The 17,811-nt window shown below is 38.2% G+C and overlaps 6 protein-coding genes across 6 annotated transcripts; 3 read left to right on the top strand and 3 right to left on the bottom strand.

Annotated features, from left to right (window-relative positions):
• Window positions 1–9: 9 nt before the first annotated feature.
• Window positions 10–4,748, bottom strand: FDP41_000734 (uncharacterized protein; the record flags this gene model as incomplete). Its single annotated transcript, XM_044711074.1, has 3 exons — window positions 10–3,420; window positions 3,672–3,784; window positions 4,040–4,748. The coding sequence occupies 3 exons, from the start codon at window positions 4,746–4,748 to the stop codon at window positions 10–12; spliced, it is 4,233 nt and encodes a 1,410-aa protein (XP_044569548.1).
• A 366-nt stretch (window positions 4,749–5,114) lies between these two features.
• On the bottom strand, window positions 5,115–6,362 carry FDP41_000733 (uncharacterized protein; the record flags this gene model as incomplete). The annotated part of the gene is made up of 1 exon (XM_044711063.1): window positions 5,115–6,362. One exon carries the CDS (start codon window positions 6,360–6,362, stop codon window positions 5,115–5,117), a length of 1,248 nt encoding a protein of 415 aa, XP_044569547.1.
• Window positions 6,363–6,955: 593 nt separating this feature from the next.
• Window positions 6,956–8,389, top strand: FDP41_000732 (uncharacterized protein; the record flags this gene model as incomplete). Its single annotated transcript, XM_044711052.1, has 1 exon — window positions 6,956–8,389. One exon carries the CDS (start codon window positions 6,956–6,958, stop codon window positions 8,387–8,389), a length of 1,434 nt encoding a protein of 477 aa, XP_044569546.1.
• A 331-nt stretch (window positions 8,390–8,720) lies between these two features.
• Window positions 8,721–12,440, top strand: FDP41_000731 (uncharacterized protein; the record flags this gene model as incomplete). The annotated part of the gene is made up of 1 exon (XM_044711041.1): window positions 8,721–12,440. The coding sequence occupies one exon, from the start codon at window positions 8,721–8,723 to the stop codon at window positions 12,438–12,440; it is 3,720 nt and encodes a 1,239-aa protein (XP_044569545.1).
• Window positions 12,441–12,764: 324 nt separating this feature from the next.
• Window positions 12,765–13,184, top strand: FDP41_000730 (uncharacterized protein; the record flags this gene model as incomplete). Its single annotated transcript, XM_044711030.1, has 1 exon — window positions 12,765–13,184. The coding sequence occupies one exon, from the start codon at window positions 12,765–12,767 to the stop codon at window positions 13,182–13,184; it is 420 nt and encodes a 139-aa protein (XP_044569544.1).
• Window positions 13,185–13,281: 97 nt separating this feature from the next.
• On the bottom strand, window positions 13,282–15,957 carry FDP41_000729 (uncharacterized protein; the record flags this gene model as incomplete). Its single annotated transcript, XM_044711018.1, has 1 exon — window positions 13,282–15,957. The coding sequence occupies one exon, from the start codon at window positions 15,955–15,957 to the stop codon at window positions 13,282–13,284; it is 2,676 nt and encodes an 891-aa protein (XP_044569543.1).
• Between the last annotated feature and the right edge of the window lie 1,854 nt (window positions 15,958–17,811).

The raw sequence follows: 17,811 nt of genomic DNA, 5'->3' as shown, positions 1-17,811 counted from the left end.
TGTTTCTGTTTATTTGTGTTTGGCAATATGCACAAAGTCCATAAGCTTTGATCTAGTATTATCTAAGGCTTCGTCAATCTTTGACTTGAAGTGTTTCTCAGCCTCTTCATCAGTCTCATCTAAGATTAATCGTTTTCTCAAAAACTTGATGTCTGATACTGATTGAAGCTCAGGAATGCCTGTTGCAAGCATGAGGAGGAAAAGATTCATTAATAAATGGCCGTTCTCTCTCAAAATGTTGTAAGCCTTTGCTCCCAACTCCTCAAATTGGGAGAAGTACGAAGTGTTAAAGGTTTGGTCATAGGATTTCATAACTTTTTCATACATGGCTGAGAAAACGAATGGAGTAGTTTCTCTCTTGTAAACTCCTTTGAACTTCTTGTAATTTCCTAAAAAGTGACCAAAGTCAATGTGGAATAAGTCTCCCTTTCGAGTTAACATGATGTTGTCATTGTGACGGTCACCAATTCCTAATACATAAGTGGCAGCACAATATCCAGCACATGAATATGTAAAGTTCTGAACTGCCTTTTCATATTCTTTGGAACTCTTATCTCCACCATTATTCTTTATGAGCCATTCTTCCAGAGGTCCTGAGGAGAAAGCGTTCAAAGCTGCACCAATACCACCGTTGTCACCTGCAGTAATATTTGCCACAGTGTCGCTATCAATGACAAGTTCAATAAAACCTTGTTGATCTCCTGTGCAAATACAACCATATGGATTCATGTGTAGATCCAACGACTTCTTCTTCCATAATTGGTCCATGATCGAGAGAATTTGTAGGGTCAATAAATCTTGTCTTAAATCATCACCAGCCTTGAACATGACTTGAATGGGTTCTCCAGTTTGATCTGCATTCTGGAATACCAACCAAAGTGGCTTTTTCTTCGAACTCATTACTCTACATCGATCTATTTCTATACCTTTCACTTCCATACGAGGTGAAAGTGGTAGCTTAAATTTGGGTGGATGTTTCAACTCGCCCAAACATGTTCTCACATACTCTTTGCACTCTTCCTTGTCCTTTATCTGTTTCACTCCTTCCGCTATGATATTAAGTTGATTGAGCACTCCAGACTGTTGCAAAAGAGCGACACGATGGGAGCCGCAATTTCTCAAGTACTCCTCCAATATCAAGCCATGTCGTTCACAAATAGAGGGAACGTACATTTCCGCCTTCAAATGCCAAAACAAAATATGACCAATAATATTCGGAGAACGTAAGCCACGCTGTAATAAAAATCTAGCCAAAGCTGAGTCGTGATAACTTTCAAATTTCAAAACTTGAACCAATTGAAGTAAAAAGTTACACAATTGTTGATCAGACAGTTGATTCAATCTCGAAATGGAATATTCTCGGATGAAACTAGCTCCAAAGTTGTGATCCAACAATTCCAAAGCATCAATAGGTTCCATTACAGACCACTTAGCTAAATATTCCTTTGCAATTAATCTAGCCTCTGGATATTTCCATGGTACAGAGAGTAAGAATTTTGATAGAGCTTTTGGATTCTTGTACAACTTGTCTCTATTTGTAAAGCATAACCAACGCTCTTCTGTGTTGAGCGTCTTAAGAGGGTCATAGTGCAAAATTTTCTCAAGTTTCTTTTCAATAATTTCTGGAGATCGCAAAATTTCAGAATTCTTTTTGGCAACATATTCTTCGAAACGTCTTGTTAAATGTTCTGGAAGGTGTTTGATTTTGAGCTTATTAGGTGCTATTGGCTTGGTAGTTTGAAGCTGAGAAGTATATGAAGAGGTATTTGACGAGGAATCCGAAAGTGAAGACATCATTGAAAGTGGTGATTGTGTATGGGATTTGTTTCTTGCTGATAAGCTTCCACTATTGTCAAAAGTTCCAGGAGTTGCACTGCTCAAAGAGCGCGACAAATTCTCCTTTCTTTCCTTCAATTCCTGCAGGGTATTGTTGAAAGAGGTGTTTGTTTGGTCAGTTTGTACGCAAGAAGAGAATGAATCCTCATCATCAGGATATACCACTGGCAACAAGTATTCATCCAAACAGAAAGAAATTCCAATACTACTCAATTTACACTCTCCACTGGTCATAATTGGTCTAGCCTCTTTGTTTGGATACAATTTCAAAGAGTATGCTCCTTGCTTCAAAGTTCCACAAAAATTGAATAATTGGAAGTTCAATCCACCAATAGGCATTGCGTTCATTGCATTCTTGTCACCCTTTGATTTTTTGCCCTCTACTGATGTTAAATGTTCATGATCCATCACTTCCTCATCGTCCACAGCAGCTGCATTAATAACAGCGCCATTCATATCGGTTGGGTTTGAGATAGGGGATGTTCCTAGTATTTGAATATTAGGACCTGGTACAGAGGTTGACTGTGGTGAGTTGTTTACAATTGTGATGGCTGAAGATCCACCCGATGAATTGAGAGTTGCACCACTGCTGTTTGCGCTGTTAACAGTATTCTCAGAAATAACTCCCTTTCTTATGGTACAATTGCAAATCTTAACCAAATCCTGGATGGTTGGCGAACGATTCGTAGGAATAATCAAATGAGGATCATTCTGAGAGTAAGGCTTACTGTACACACTCAGACAAATCTTTGCTTCTCGTGGCAATTCAGAAGTGTACAATTCTGGGAAGGTAATGTATTGATTGAAACGTGGACAAGTTGACTTATTACCAGAGAATAACACACATCTTGTAACTCTGCAATTTGTCAATGGCATTCCTCCCAAAAAAACTTGAGCAGTTACATAAATCAAACGATCTCCCTCAATCGCTTCTCGCTCTAATCCAGGTACTCCATACTTCAAAACATTATCTGCATTTAGAATATTGTCAATACCCATAATTTTGATACGGAAAGGACGATGTAGATCCCATAAAGTGATTGCTTTTTGTTGTTTGATAAGTGTTTCGGTGCTGTTGTGATTGTTGAGAGTGAGACTATCATGTGTGAGAGAGCTTGTGGAAGTGCTGCTTGTAGAGCTGTTCGACTGTTCGTCAACCCTTCGGATCCATGTCATATCTACATCTTCATCAATAGCAGCTGCATTGCTACCGCTGTTACTTGTAAAACTATTAGAGTCGTCGTCATGGTCATGCATGGATGACTTGTAGGGATTCTCCTCTCCACAGAACTTTGAATAGTGTAAATACATATGTTTTCTATTGTGGATGTCCTTTTGGAATTTACGAAATCGTGCATGATCTTGCACCGAGTATCTGTGTGTGCGTTTGTATTCAAAATCATAATCTGTAGTCTTGAGATTCATGTCATATGGATCCAACTCTCTCAGTACAGTCTCTTTGTCCATGAGGTTCAATTGTACTCGAGTGATACCACGTTTGAGACATCTACGAATGACTTCGAAATCAATCATTCTTTCATTACCGTAAATGTATTCTGATGTACCTGTTGCTTTGAAGATCCACTGTTACGATCATTGAAATACAGATGAAATAGTTAGCATGATGAAAAAGGTGATGAACAAATGGAAAAAATCCACATGTATGTTGACGAGCGACATCAAAGAACGAATGTGGTAAATTGTCAGTATTGTGTTGATAAATTGACATTTGATTTGTAATGATACAACCCACATGATTAACCAGGATATACGGTGGCCATCACGAACATGAGTCAAATGATGATGAAATGTTCTAACAAAGTAAATATACTTACGTCCTCTTTCTTTCTATTCAATAAATGTGACTTGTTAATCTTGTTGATGAAAAAGTCGGCAAAGTCATCCGCAGACATAAATGGTTCACAGTCAACCATTCTTTGAAAGTTGTCTGAGAGATGTCAATGATTTCGTTTGTTCCCAAATCATGGATTAATACAAAAACATTGTTTGACGTTTTAACATTGTCGTTTGATGTTTTGGCAAACATCAATGATATTCACACACAGAATTGGTGTATTGTGGTTGTTGTCATGATGAGAAATTCGTGATAGATCATTATAGTTGTTGTTGTTATTGTAAATACAATGAAATGTGTTGGTATGATCAGCATAATCATCATAATAAACAATTCGTTCGTACTTACCTCCAACCAAATTCACTTTACAATAGAATTTAATATTCGGATCAAAGCTCGTATCAGAAGTGAGATAGACAGGAGGCAACAAATCACCTCTCTCTATGGACTTGTTCTCGCTCATTTGATGAGCCTTTCTGATGTTATATCTAAACGCAAATACTTCTTCAGACTCGCTACTCCAAACATCCCGTTTTCCAATTAACAAATCAATATGTTTTCTAATCTCTGATTTGGGTAGACTAGAGAGCTTTTGTTTGAATTGCTCATCATCGATAGCAATGGTCAAATATTCTCCATGAAGCTCACAAACCTCATGAATTGCTTGGAGTGTTTTAGCGATGAGAGTCTTTACAGCAACGGCCGGAATGTTGTCCAGTACACTAGTCGAGTCGTTATTGTTGTTGATGGTACCACCGCCACTACTAATGGGTGAGGACGTACCCAATGATGATGATAGAGTCGAGGAAGTGGTGTTGGTCGATGATGATGATGTATTGTTATTAGTGTACAAAGTACTATCGTTGCTGCTGGTGCTACTTGCTCCACTAAACGTGGAAGCAGATCGGGAAGATAATGAGCCGTTATTGTTGTTGTTACCTCCTCCGGGTGAAAGAGCAGAAGGAGATGATGAACCTCCATCATCGCCTCCTTCTTTGCCTTTCTGATCTCCCTTGTTTTTATTCTTGTTTCTATTGAAGAAAGAGAGCCCTTTCATTTTTTAGTGATGATCCTGAAGAAAAGGAGAAACGAGTTTGAGAGGTGACAGGAAATGGAAAGGCGAGGAACCAAATTTCTCTCGGGAGTATGAGCAAATCGTTTGCAACGGATGAACAACGCGTAGAGAGTTTTCAGAGTTGTTTTTTCACTGATACAAGAAGAAGAGAAAAACACAATCACCAATCAAGAATGACTGAGCACTCCACAACAAGAGACGAACGATGGTGATGACAGCTCAGAAAACGAGCAAGTCTTTTTTTTTGGTAATGATTTGCTCTATTGGAGGCGTTGAAAATGACGAAGAACGTTCGACCCAGAGAATTAGCGCTGAAAGGTATGACAAGCGCAGTTTTGATTGCAAGATTTATTCGTGGTGCTTTTTCTTCTTTCTGTAGTGCTTTACAAATGATTTCTTGTCCAGTACGGTAATTTCATTGCATTCATATTTGAATAAATCATTGCCGATCATATAGGATGGTTTTTCTGGCTTGAATTGAGCCAAATAGGTGGAGAGTAAATCTTTCTTTGTTTCATAGAGTGGATATTGGTCTGTTTCGACCAAATGTCTTCTTTTAGAAATTACTGTCACTCTTTGTGAATCAAAATCAGTGGAGAATGATTTCAATCCATAAAATTGGCAAACAGCATGTGCAAGAAAACGTCTATGATTATCAGCTAAGGACAAAACCATAAAATTGCCTTTCAGTCTCTCCATGAGCATTTCCTTGTTCTTTTCAGGTTCTTGTTCTTCTTCGATATCGATATTCGACTCCACTTTTCTTTGATTAATGAACGGAATTAAAATGTCTTCTAAAAGTGAAATGAATTCTACATCGTATTGTCTTTGTAGAGCCTCTCTAGCTTGTTTGTCAACTAGTTTGTGATATCTTTCTTTCACAGTCATCTCTTTGTATGTTTTATGGTGTTTCTGTTGACGTTGTCGTGATTGTGCATCTTCATATTCCCTCAATGCAGGCTCAATCACAGTCCTAAAGTGCTCTGTTGTGAAAATTTCTTCATGCGGAATGACAAATAAATTCTTATAATCTTCTTCCGTAAGAACGCCTCCATAAAAGCCATGCGAGTCTTTGAATTCTTTAAAGCTGGACTTGAGGAATTGATCTTGTTGATATTGCAAACTCTTTTTACGTAGTTTCTTTTTCCTGTTTAATTCATTAGAAACACCGATGTGAGTGGTAGCCCCCATTACATTCGTACCAGTAGACATGGGGGGATATGAATAATGTGCTGAGGACATTGATTCAATGTCATTTCCTGTATTACTGGTGATCGGAATGTTATCGGATGTGTTGCCAGAAGTGGTACCACTGATTGTTTCGCTTCCAACATTGAGATTCGAAGAATGCAAATTATTCTTCAACCTTCTGCCACCTCTCAACACAGTTGAGTTTCTATCAATTCCGGCATGATCTCCACTCAAATAACTCTCCGAGTCAAAGAAAATCTCATCTTCATCAGTGCCGGATAAGCCAGAGCTGCTATAATCAAGTTGCTGATTTGATGGGAGAGTGGTTCCATGACTATTGTGTTGAATAATGATTCTCTTGGTTCGAGCTGGAGTGATTGTAGCAGAGGAAGGATTTGAATTCATTTTTTTGTAATGCAATGTGTAACCTGGAATTGAGGTGGTGACACACTTGGGTTTCAAATTGAGATTGAAGTTGCCAAGAGATAAATTGCTCTTTATGTGGTGTTACGCCATTCGAAAGAAATGGGTGAGGGCAAATTGTTGATTATGCCACTGTTTGATATTTTAGAAATATTTTTTTGAGTTTTCTAAACCCAAAATACTCACCACGGATAATGTCGAGCAAAGCCGTCAGACGTATCACCCTCGCTGAGATGAATGAAAACAACTCAAATGATGAAACAAATTGTGCCGCCTCAGGCGGAATCGTATATGTCGATAAACACTCTCCAATGACCTTTCATTCTGATCCCGTTGCGAACGAGAAGTGCGCATGTGCTTCCGAAACTGTGCTCCAGAATAACTTCCAATCAATTTTATGATTTCAAAACAAAATGCTCAAATCACTGCTTTTGTCGTGCTCTAGGGTCGGTCCGAGATGCTGCTCGAAACAGACCTTGTTTCCGGAAGGGAGTGGTGTTCCGATAATTATCACTCCTCATCATCTCGACCATAAGCTCAGTGTTCATTCGTTATCATTAAACACCACCAACACGATGCAGTCCTTCCTAACCTCATCATCACGCAAATATTTTCATCAATCCTTGAAATGTTTATCTTTTTCACCCTACACAAATGATAAAGATTCTCAGACACCGACATTATTGGAAGCAGAATTGTCTTCACTCTATCCCAAAATCAAAACCACTCAAAGTTTTTCAGTCATGTATAGCAGTCAAGTGTTTTCGGATTTAGCTCTTTCGGATCCTCTCTATTATAAAATTAAATTAATTTTAAATCATTCATTATTTCTTGGAGTGGATAAACCAAGTAGGAGATTTTTGCATGAAGAGTTGAAACAAAATGGGCCTGAAATTGCATTAAAAGTTCCGTTACCGTCCATCATGGATTTAGTTGGATTTACTGAACAAGAACTGTTTGCAGTTGACAACAAGTTGGAAATTTATCAACAGAAACCGGTGTCTTCACCATCCTCAAAACCCTCTTTGGAGAGCTTGCATGACCACTGCAGTGCTTTGTGTAAAAAGATTTATTATCTCCTAAAGATAGATGATGAGAGAAAAGCTGATATTTATTTCAGAAGATTGTACATCAAGCTAAAAGAATTAGGGTTTGAAACATTGGAGGCACAACAAGAGCATCCTACTGTTTGTTATTTATATAACAAAAGAAACTTGATTGATGCCGAGAAAGAGTTTCTCAAATGCAACGGTGAGCTCATGAAACTACAAGAAACAATGTCTCCAACAGAATTCCAAAACAATAGAGAGATCAATAGAAAAAAGGTACTTGATGCTTCCAAAGTGGAGTTGTACGCAAAATACTTGATTGGAGACTTACAGTTTAGGAAAGCACTTTATATGCTTGGATTAGCAGCTGACGTTGCTGAGTTGAATATTGAGAAATATTCAAAACATTTTAATGAAACAGAATTAGAAATGTTGAAAATGGATAGAGAGCGTCGATATTATCAATTAGCTCAATTATACACATATATTGCTACTCTGACCAGAGAATATTCCAATTTAACCAAATATTATAATGGAAGTGATCAAGTCGCTTCTTACACTTTGGAAAATACGAAAACTTTACACACATTTTTATTGCAATCCTTCTCGATACAGGTTAAGAAAGATCGCCAGCTGAAACCAGCATTTAGACAAACCGCAAATTTCTATTCATTCATGGCAGGAAAAAACCTGAGAGAACTGAAACAAAAGTGTCCTTCTATTGAGAAGAAATATCCCCTCATCAAATTATTCCATCAACAATATATGAGATCCATGTTGCCATCAAGAATTAGGAAACTACTAATTGTGCTCGGCATTTGTTTACTACTGTTTGCCATAAAAAAATTGTGGGATATTCGACAACAACGTAAACAAGAAGAATTGGAGTTTAACAACCAAAAGAAAGCATACACCTCTGAGGAACCAAATCGTCACAAACTTGTCGATGATGATTTTTAGTTAAATTTAATTGAAGTAAAATCAAATCTTACAATCCACTCTTGAGCCTTCTACAACATCACCAAGAGGATTGTTTAGATCTGGTGGACCATGTGTTGATTCAACAATGAAATGCAACCTCAAACTCGACCAGCACTTTGAGTTTAATCCGATAGTCGTGTTCAAATTTCAAAAAAAATTTCATCTTCTCTCTTTCGAACGATAAACCCTTTCCAACAACGAATTCAAACAACTCATAAACACTCTCCTCATCATTCCGACACCATTATTTATTGAATATCATTACAAAAACCGTTCATAGATAAAATAGAACACACACATTATCATCATCATGACTCTGACGCATATATCTTCCGAAAAACTTCATCAAACCCAACAATGTACAAGCAATGTTCGGAATATTTGCATCATTGCTCACGTCGACCACGGTAAAACAACACTCTCCGATTTTCTTGTTTCCAGTAATGGAATTATTTCTACCAATCTTGCAGGCAAAATGAGATATATGGATAGCACAGCCTACGAGCAAGAAAAACGAATTACAATGAAATCTAGTGCTATTTGTTTATTATATCGACGAAAGGAGGAAATCCAATCATCCTCTCAAAACGAAGTTTCACAACAATCAGATTCTTCTTCTTCAACAATCACTAAAGATTATGTCATCAACTTGATTGACTCTCCAGGACATGTCGATTTCAGTAGTGAAGTATCGACGGCTGCTCGTCTCAGCGATGGATGCCTTGTCTTGGTTGATGTTGTAGAAGGTGTTTGTACTCAAACACGAACAGTTCTAGAACAAGCATTCAGAGAACACATTAAACCATGCTTGGTTTTAAACAAAATTGATCGATTAATTTTGGAAAAACAAATGACACCAATGGAGGCTTACCGACAAATGTTGCACATTTTGCAACAGGTCAATGTCTTAATGACAACATTTGTGACCGCACAATTATTTAAAAAAATCAACACAGATGAAGAGACAACTGACAACAAGGAGAACGCTGAAGATAGCTCAGACGTAACGAAAACCAAACAAGTTTATTCAAACGTATTTGATGAGTATCAAGTGGATAGTAATGATTTCTTTTCCCCTCAAAAAGGAAACGTGTTATTCGCTAGCGCCTATGACGGATGGGGATTTAGAATTAATGAATTTGCTGAACTATTTTCTAAGAAAATGGGCATGAATAAGAACACTCTGCAACAAACATTGTGGGGCGATTTTTATCTCAATGCTAAAAAGAAAACTATTTCTAAAAAGCCACTTCGTGACGATCAGCCTAACATGTTCGTTCAATTTATCTTGCAAAACATTTACAACGCCTATGACTGTGTGTTGATAAATAGAGATGAAGAGAAGATCAAGAAAATGATTCAATCGTTAGAGTTGAACTTATCAAAGGCATTTCTCTCCAAAAATGATCACAAGACTCAATTGAAAACATTAATGAATCAATGGTTGCCACTTTCAGACTCTATCTTGGAAATGGTTGTGACTAAATTACCCAATCCTCAAGAGGCACAAAAAGAACGTATTTTAGATTTGATACCTGAATTGAAAACTGTGGATGAAAAAGACTTTACTCAAGATAATGTTCCATTGGGCGGAGACGCTTCTGATAATAAGTTATCGAAATTAATTCATGACATCCGAGTACAAAGAAGAAAGTTGAAGAAAAATTTATTGGAGTGCGACAAGAGTGACAATGCTGAAGTAATGATCTTTGTCTCTAAAATGTTCGAAGCAGATGAATTGCCAACACAAGGTGGATCTTCATCCAAAATGGATCACATCCAACTTCAACGAGAACGATTGAAAAAGTTGAGAGAAGAGAGATTGAAGCAAAAGAGTATGGGTGTGCAAGCTCAAGCATCACTCGATAGTGAAACAAGTACATTGGAGGAGCAACAAGATCAACATCAACAACAACAAGAAGACAAACCTTCTAGTAGTGAAATTAATCACAACACCACCACCACCGTCACCACTACTGCTGATGAGCATCAAAAAAAGAGTGTATCCTTCGAGTCAATGCCATCTTCCAGCACTCACAATATCGCTAACGACGATGAAGAAGAAGAAGGCACAAATGGAGCACTCTCTACGGCAGCCATTGCTACCAACAAATTAGTGGCATTTTGTAGAATTTTCAGTGGAACGATCCGAGTTGGACAAACCTTACACATTCTTGGACCACGATACAATGCATCATCTCCCAACGAGGATCGAATTGAATTCAAAGTTGAAAGATTGTATCTTCTCATGGGCAGAGGATTGGAATGTGTGGACAGTGTTGCAGCTGGTAATGTATTTGGACTGGGAGGAGTTGGGAAACACATTCTCAAAACAGCAACCATTTCATCGAGTATTTATTCACCCATCTTCTCATCCATGTACATTCAATCCATTCCCATTGTGAGATTTGCTATTGAGCCAAAGAATTTAATGGACATGCCTAAACTTGTCCGTGGATTGAAGTTATTGAATCAAGCAGATCCTTCCGTTGAAGTTCTTGTTCAAGAAACTGGAGAACATGTCATTGTCACGGCAGGTGAAGTGCATGCAGAGCGTTGCATTCGAGATTTGAATGAAAAATTTGCAAAAGTACCCATTACTGTCTCTCCACCATTGGTGAGTTTTAGAGAAACCATTGTGGAACCACCACAAGTAGTGACTGAGAGTGGTGCTCTTTCACAACCTCCATCCATTGCTAAAAAGAAAACAGCCAATAAGAAATGGACCATTCTTATTAAGGCCATTCCTCTCCCAGATAACATTGCATCATTCATTGACAAACATAGAGACGATCTGAGAGCTTACTTTTCTAATCATGATTTAAAGAGAACTGCAGTCTTTGTCACCTCTGAAGTTATTGATCAATTGAGAATGGAATTTGTGAAAGCTGGAAAACAATGGGAACAAGAGTGGGACAATTTGTGGTGTTTGGGACCTCGACGTATTGGACCCAATATTCTCCTGAATCATATCAGTGATTATAGACCTCCATATTTTGAACCATTGCATAAGCAAATTTCAAACATGTTGTTGTCGAGTGGTGTCAAGCAGTCGCAAAATACTCTTAAAAGTAGCAGTGTTGCTGATGAGGAGGAGAATACATTGACACTCTCAACTACTACAGCTGCTGCCACTACTTCTAACACGACAACAAGATCAAACACAGGTCCAAAAACAACACTCACTCCTGAACAGCAACAACAACGTGTGGAATTACTGAAACAATTCGATCACTCATTCATTTCTGGCTTCCAATTAGCAACAGCATCTGGACCATTGTGTGATGAACCCATGTATGGAGTATGCTTTTGTGTTGAGGATGTGATTTTTGAAGAGAAGAATACATTGCAAGGATCTTTACCATCTCCTGGCTCTGTCTCTCCACACGTGAATTCCATGAGTAGTAGTGACACAACAAGTATTTCACAAACTCCTCAAGCATCATCATCATCACAAGAATTGACTACCACCAACACTACTACTTCTCCAGGATTCATCTCAACCGAATATCAAGATCATGGTGGACCATTCACAGGTCAAATTATGAGTGCTGTGAAAGGTGCATGTCGTAAAGCATTTGATTCAAGTCCAAGAAGACTTGTCGAAGCCATGTATCACTGTGAAATTCAAGCAAGCAATGAAAGTGTTGGATCTGTGTGTGATGTATTGAGAAGACGTCGTGCCAAGATTTATTCTGACGATATGGAAGAAGGAAGTAATTTGTTCATTATTCAATGTTATTTACCTGTTGCTGAAAGTTTTGGATTTGCAGAGGAATTGAGAACTAAAACAAGTGGTGCTGCTCAACCTCAAATTGCCTTCTCACATTGGCAAATTTTAGAAGTCGATCCATTCTATGTTCCCACAACAGAGGATGAATTGGAAGAGTGGGGAGAACGAGGACTTGCCAATATTCCAAATATTGCAAAACAATATATTGACCAAGTGAGAAAGAGAAAGGGTTTAATGTTGGATAAGAAGATTGTGGAATTTGGAGAGAAACAACGAACACTTTCAAAGAAGAAGTAAACTGCTGATTGGAATCTTTATTAGAATATTCAAGGCTCCTACTGCCCAACTTTATTTGTCCTTCCTAAGGTCCACAAAGCCAAAAAAATCAAATCGTGACTTCATCCATTTGTTTCGATCCACAAGAACCACCACAGGTGATCGCGCCAAGTTGTGGTTATTCGAATATTACAAATATATACATCAAAGCATTGAATATGTCCTGGCCAATTCTTTCTGGTCGAATTATTGGTGTGTTTGAGTTCGATATCTCCAAATTTAACTCATGCCACACCATCATCAATTCTTCCGAAAGCCTACCCTTCAAAATCCTTTTCATATCCGATGCGCCTCTTTCCCAATCAAGATATTCTTCAAGTATTGATGGAATTTACACGAGTGAACAAGTTGAGAGCTGTCACAGTTCAAGCTGTAGTGGGTTCTGTTCGCAAAGCAGTGATGCGATTAGCAAATAGAGACTTTTCAACATCATTCGAAAAGGGTCCCTATGAAATTGTAAGCTTGAGCGGAACGATATCGGCCAACTACAATTCAACAACAAACGATTATTCGGATATTATTCCACATATCCACATGTCCATTTCTGATGGATTTACTGGAAGTACTTTTGGTGGACACATGGTGGAAGGCTGCATGGTTTACACCACAGTTGAAATTGTGTTAAATGAGCTGACAGACGTTTACTTTGAAAGAAAGCTAGATCCAGAAACTGGATATGACGAATTGGTCATCATTCCCAAATAAAACAACAAATATAGACTACAGACATGACTTAAATGTCATGTTGTTTATTTACACATGTTATTGGATGTGGTGGAGACGAACAAACTCGATCACGTCATTACAAATAGAATAATTTTCCATTCAGAGCTTGTTGATAGTCATCTCTGTGAGTATTCTGACCAATCAAGTAGGCAATCTTGTGTGCATACATACATGGTGCAGGAACTCTAATAGTTCCAAACCAATTCGAATAAACGTGACACAACTTGAACGTCAATTGTTGCAAAAAGTTCATACCCAAGTTTGCCTCATTCAGAATGGTTTGATACTTGGTTGGTGTGGCAGTTCCTTGCTCGTCACGAACATCAACCGAAACCAACAAAAATTCCATCGCATTCGGACCAGTGACACCAGTATCTACAACTGTGCCTGCCTTTGGATTGGTAAAATCTTGAGTGCTACCATCCTTAGGTGCAAAAAATCTGGTATTAATTCTCTTCATAACGGTCAAGAATGTGAGCTGAGTGTCACTGTTCAACTCCTTAATCACCTTTTGACAGCTATGAACCTCAGTGTTAAGAACTGTTTCAACTTGGCCTTCACCGACACCATCTCGATAGAATATTATATTCTTAGGATAGACCTTATTGAGTTCTTTGAATTTCTCCATAGCACTCTTAATGATTGGCGCAAGAGAGCTCACAATTTCCTTTCCTGCCTCCTGGACAATGCATCTTGTATAGAATTTGGTGATACTACTGTCCATACTGGCAACGAAACCAACGCAACTGGCCTTGGTTCTAGTATAAATTTCACCAGAGTGATAAACATCCATTCCACAGATCATGGTGGGACCAGGGAAGGAGAAGCCGACAGTCCATGCAGCTCCTCCAAGTTTAGAGTTGATTTGAACTGCAATCTTGGTAGCCTTGGAGTGTATTCCTTTTGGCTCCGAAATGGTTGACTTCTTAACGCATTGGCTGACAATGCCATAGTCATTGACGAGCACTTTCTTCACTGCATCATAGGTCATTTTCGAATCGGAGGTCAATATGATCAGACAAAATTGAATCTGCTTATTCTTATTCTTTTCCAGAAATTGTCTAATCTCATTCTCATATCCTCTTTCTCTGGTGTCAGAAATTTCACAGTTCAAGGGAGAGCTGAATTGTACTCCAATGGGTTTACAAACTTCGTAAAGGATTTCACAAAAGTTTTCCACGTCCTTGATACTTCCTTTGGGATAAAATAGCACCCAAGACTCTACTTTTACCGGTCTAAGCAAGATATCATTACGAATGTCCCAAGTAGTTCCTTGTAATGGGATTTCCTTCTTGTTACCCAGTTTCAACTTTTCATAGGGCAGAATTCTACCATTGATTTCAAGAACCCTATCGTCTACAGAAATGTTCCATTCATCTAATACAGAGTGGAAGTTAGTATTCTGGTTGCTCTCTTGAATGGACTTGACAATTTGCCGAATTCTTTCGTTTGGAGACAAGCCAGTGGCTTGTTTAATGGCTTTCATAGCCTTAAAGTTCTTTCGCATCTCATCAGTAATACCAGTCATGAGACATAATTCTGGAACATAGTACTCAATTCTTGAGCGATCCTTTCTATCTCTGTGAAGTAACAACGGTTGTTTGTGATCCTTAATGGTGATGCCATATTGCTGCTTGTAGTAGTCCACATATGAAATGCTTTCTCCAGATTTCTTTTTAAATGTGCTGCGTGGAGTTATTGAATAATCCACATCATCAATGTGCACTGTTCTGTGATTATAGGAGCAAAGCACGATCGTGTTCTTCAAATCATTCCTGACTCGTGGATTACCTTGGCCAAACTTGTTCTCGAGATCTTGTATCATATGCAACACAGTGTCTGTTCTAAGAGTCTTATAGATAATGTCGACGTTAAAGAGAATTCCCTTATTACTGATGTACGTGGTGGAAATGGAGCCAGGTAAAATCTTGACATTATGTTCAGGCACATATACAACGACTTCGTCACTGTCATTGTAGAAAAATCTTCCAATTTGTTGGAAATTCAAAGCCTTTTGCGCTTTTCTGAAAATGTTGTTGAAAAGTTGTAAAACAGAAGGATGAATATCAGCACCTGAGAGAGATCGTGTGAAGGTGATTTTGAATGAATAAGTAACATCTTGGTGCTTAATAGATTTTTCAACCTTTTCTGTGGTCAACTTGGTGAGAGGTGTTTTTGTGTAGAGAACCTTATGGCCGTCATATACATAGATGACACCTTTCAATACATCTCGCATTAACGCGGAGCATGTTCTCTTGTTGTCTAAATCTGGAGAAATTTTGACGTCGTATTGGCAGAAAGAGCCTTCTGGCAACTGTAATGTAAAGTAATTGGCTAATAATTTGATAGGCTGTCCTGCATTGCCCATAGTAGTCGAAGTCACAACACCAGTTTCTCCAGTGACTTGTTTTGGTGTTTGCAAGGTATCAATAGATCTTGAGGTAATCTTGACACTACTCAATGCATTTCTATTTCCAAATGAGGACGAGCTTGATGCTTCTGATGCTGTTGGAGGTCTGGAGCCAAATCTTTGTTGTTGGCCTGCTCCACTACTACTTGATGATGCTTGTTGAGAGGAGAACTGATGGCCACTTCCACCACCACCTCGTCCACCTCGTCCACCACCACTGCCTCCTCCTCTTCCACCACCTCTACTACCTCCTCCTTCAGTGTGGCCACTTCCACCACGTCCTCCGCGTCCACCACCACGTCCTCCTCCTCTTCCGCCACCTCTATTTCCCGATGAAATCATTTTCAAAGTTGTTGTTGTTGTTGTTGTTTTTACAAGAAAGTTTCAATTCCGATTACTAATATACTTCGAGAGAGTATATTCCGCGAATAATGATAATGATGATGAAATAATACAATTTGGTTTCGTCTTGTGTTTTTGTGATCAATCACGCCAAGAGAGAAAATTGAACGTCTTCTTTGTGTGGTTGATGAGAGAATATATCCGCGTGTTGTTGTTGTTGTTGTTGTTGTTGTTTTTCACGTGTGTGTTTATTTTTTTAGCCTTCTTGAAAAAGGGATTTTCAGCGCAGAGAGATGAAAAAAGCCTTTGAGAGAATGTTGAGAATTCCCAAACCATCATCCATGATCATGAAAAAAGGCTCAAGGAGAAGAAGAAACTCTAGAGGAATCCTCATCGTGATCAGGAGGTGTTGTTCAAGATTAGATTGAAAGGTGAAAAGAAGTGAATTCTTTAAATACCGTAACGTAGATACGTCGATGTTTATAGGTGTTCTCACTGATTTTTACTCAATTCCAAAAGACCTGATGATGATTGTTCACTCTTTGCCCACAACAACAACGTTGGATCAAATGACAAACGGTTGGCCATTTTACCCGATGATAGGATTATATTCAAGAATATTTGGACCATTTAAAGATATTCATGTTGATCTGTGATGATGCTCCTTTAAAAAACTATGGTTTCACTGTGCTCGGGAAGTGTATACTTGTTTACAATGGCGTGAATTGGTCTTGTCCAGATCACAAGAACATGAATCAAGACTTGGAAAACATTTGAAAGCAGCTGTGTTTTGTAGATCCTTCTTTTGGAAAAATTGAATATTTCAAGCAATTACAGATGTTGGAGCTGAATGGATATCACTCGAGAGCCACAGATGGAATTTCTGACCGAGTTGAATATCAACGATACAGATCTGACTTTTAGAGGTGTTGAGCTTATTGTGAATAGCCATTGATGAAAAATTTAACAATTTTAAATATTTCTCAAAATAATATTGGATCTGATGAGGGAGTTTATATGATTACAAATAGCTCCTGTATGAGCAATGTAACAGAGTTGAATTTGAGTGAAATTAATATTACTAGTGCTTGTTTAATTGATTTAAAGAAAAGTAAATTCTTGAAGAAGTTACGATCTCTTGATTTGAGCTATGCCTTTACTTGTAACGAATCAAAATGTGAGTCATTTCACATACTTGAACTTATCCAGTGTACACTTACAGAAGAAGGCGCTACTACATGAACTGCAAACAATTCAAAACTTACTAATTTAAAAGAGCTCTCAATTTGAGTCATAAATCGATTGGACATGATGGAGTACTTGCACTAACACGCAGCTTTGTGATGAGTAATTTGAAAATTTTAGATTTAGGAAAAACTGAAATGCGACAGGAAACAGCAATGCTCATGATTCGCTCATCCTTATTTGCACATTTAGAAAGTTCTTGAAACATTTCAACAAGTGTGACACTTCAATTTCCCCTTGATATCCATTCTCCCAGTCATTGTCATCCTCTTGATGATTTTCGGTGGGACTTTTGTAACAGTCAAGAATGCTGTCACAACTTCCATCAGAGCTCTCATAGCTCAATGAAGGCAATACATAGAAAGTATGGCCACCATAACTTCCCCCCAACTAAGTATTCTGCAGGGCTTAGCAATAGATAACAAGCCTCAAAGTCATATTCCACACAAACGTAATGTAACATTTATCCACATGATATGTTGAAATATTGACTTGTTTGGTATGATCTTGGTAGTATGGAACAGTTTTCATTGTTTTGATTCCTGTAGAGGGTTTAAAATGTTCAGAATGTTTGATAAATTCATCCACTAATTGAAAAGCAAATTGACT

Source organism: Naegleria fowleri, assembly GCF_008403515.1.
Source record: "Naegleria fowleri strain ATCC 30894 chromosome Unknown tig2, whole genome shotgun sequence".
In the NCBI taxonomy this organism is placed as follows: Eukaryota; Heterolobosea; class Eutetramitea; order Acrasida; family Naegleriidae; genus Naegleria; species Naegleria fowleri.
This window is presented reverse-complemented; position numbering and strand designations above follow the sequence as displayed.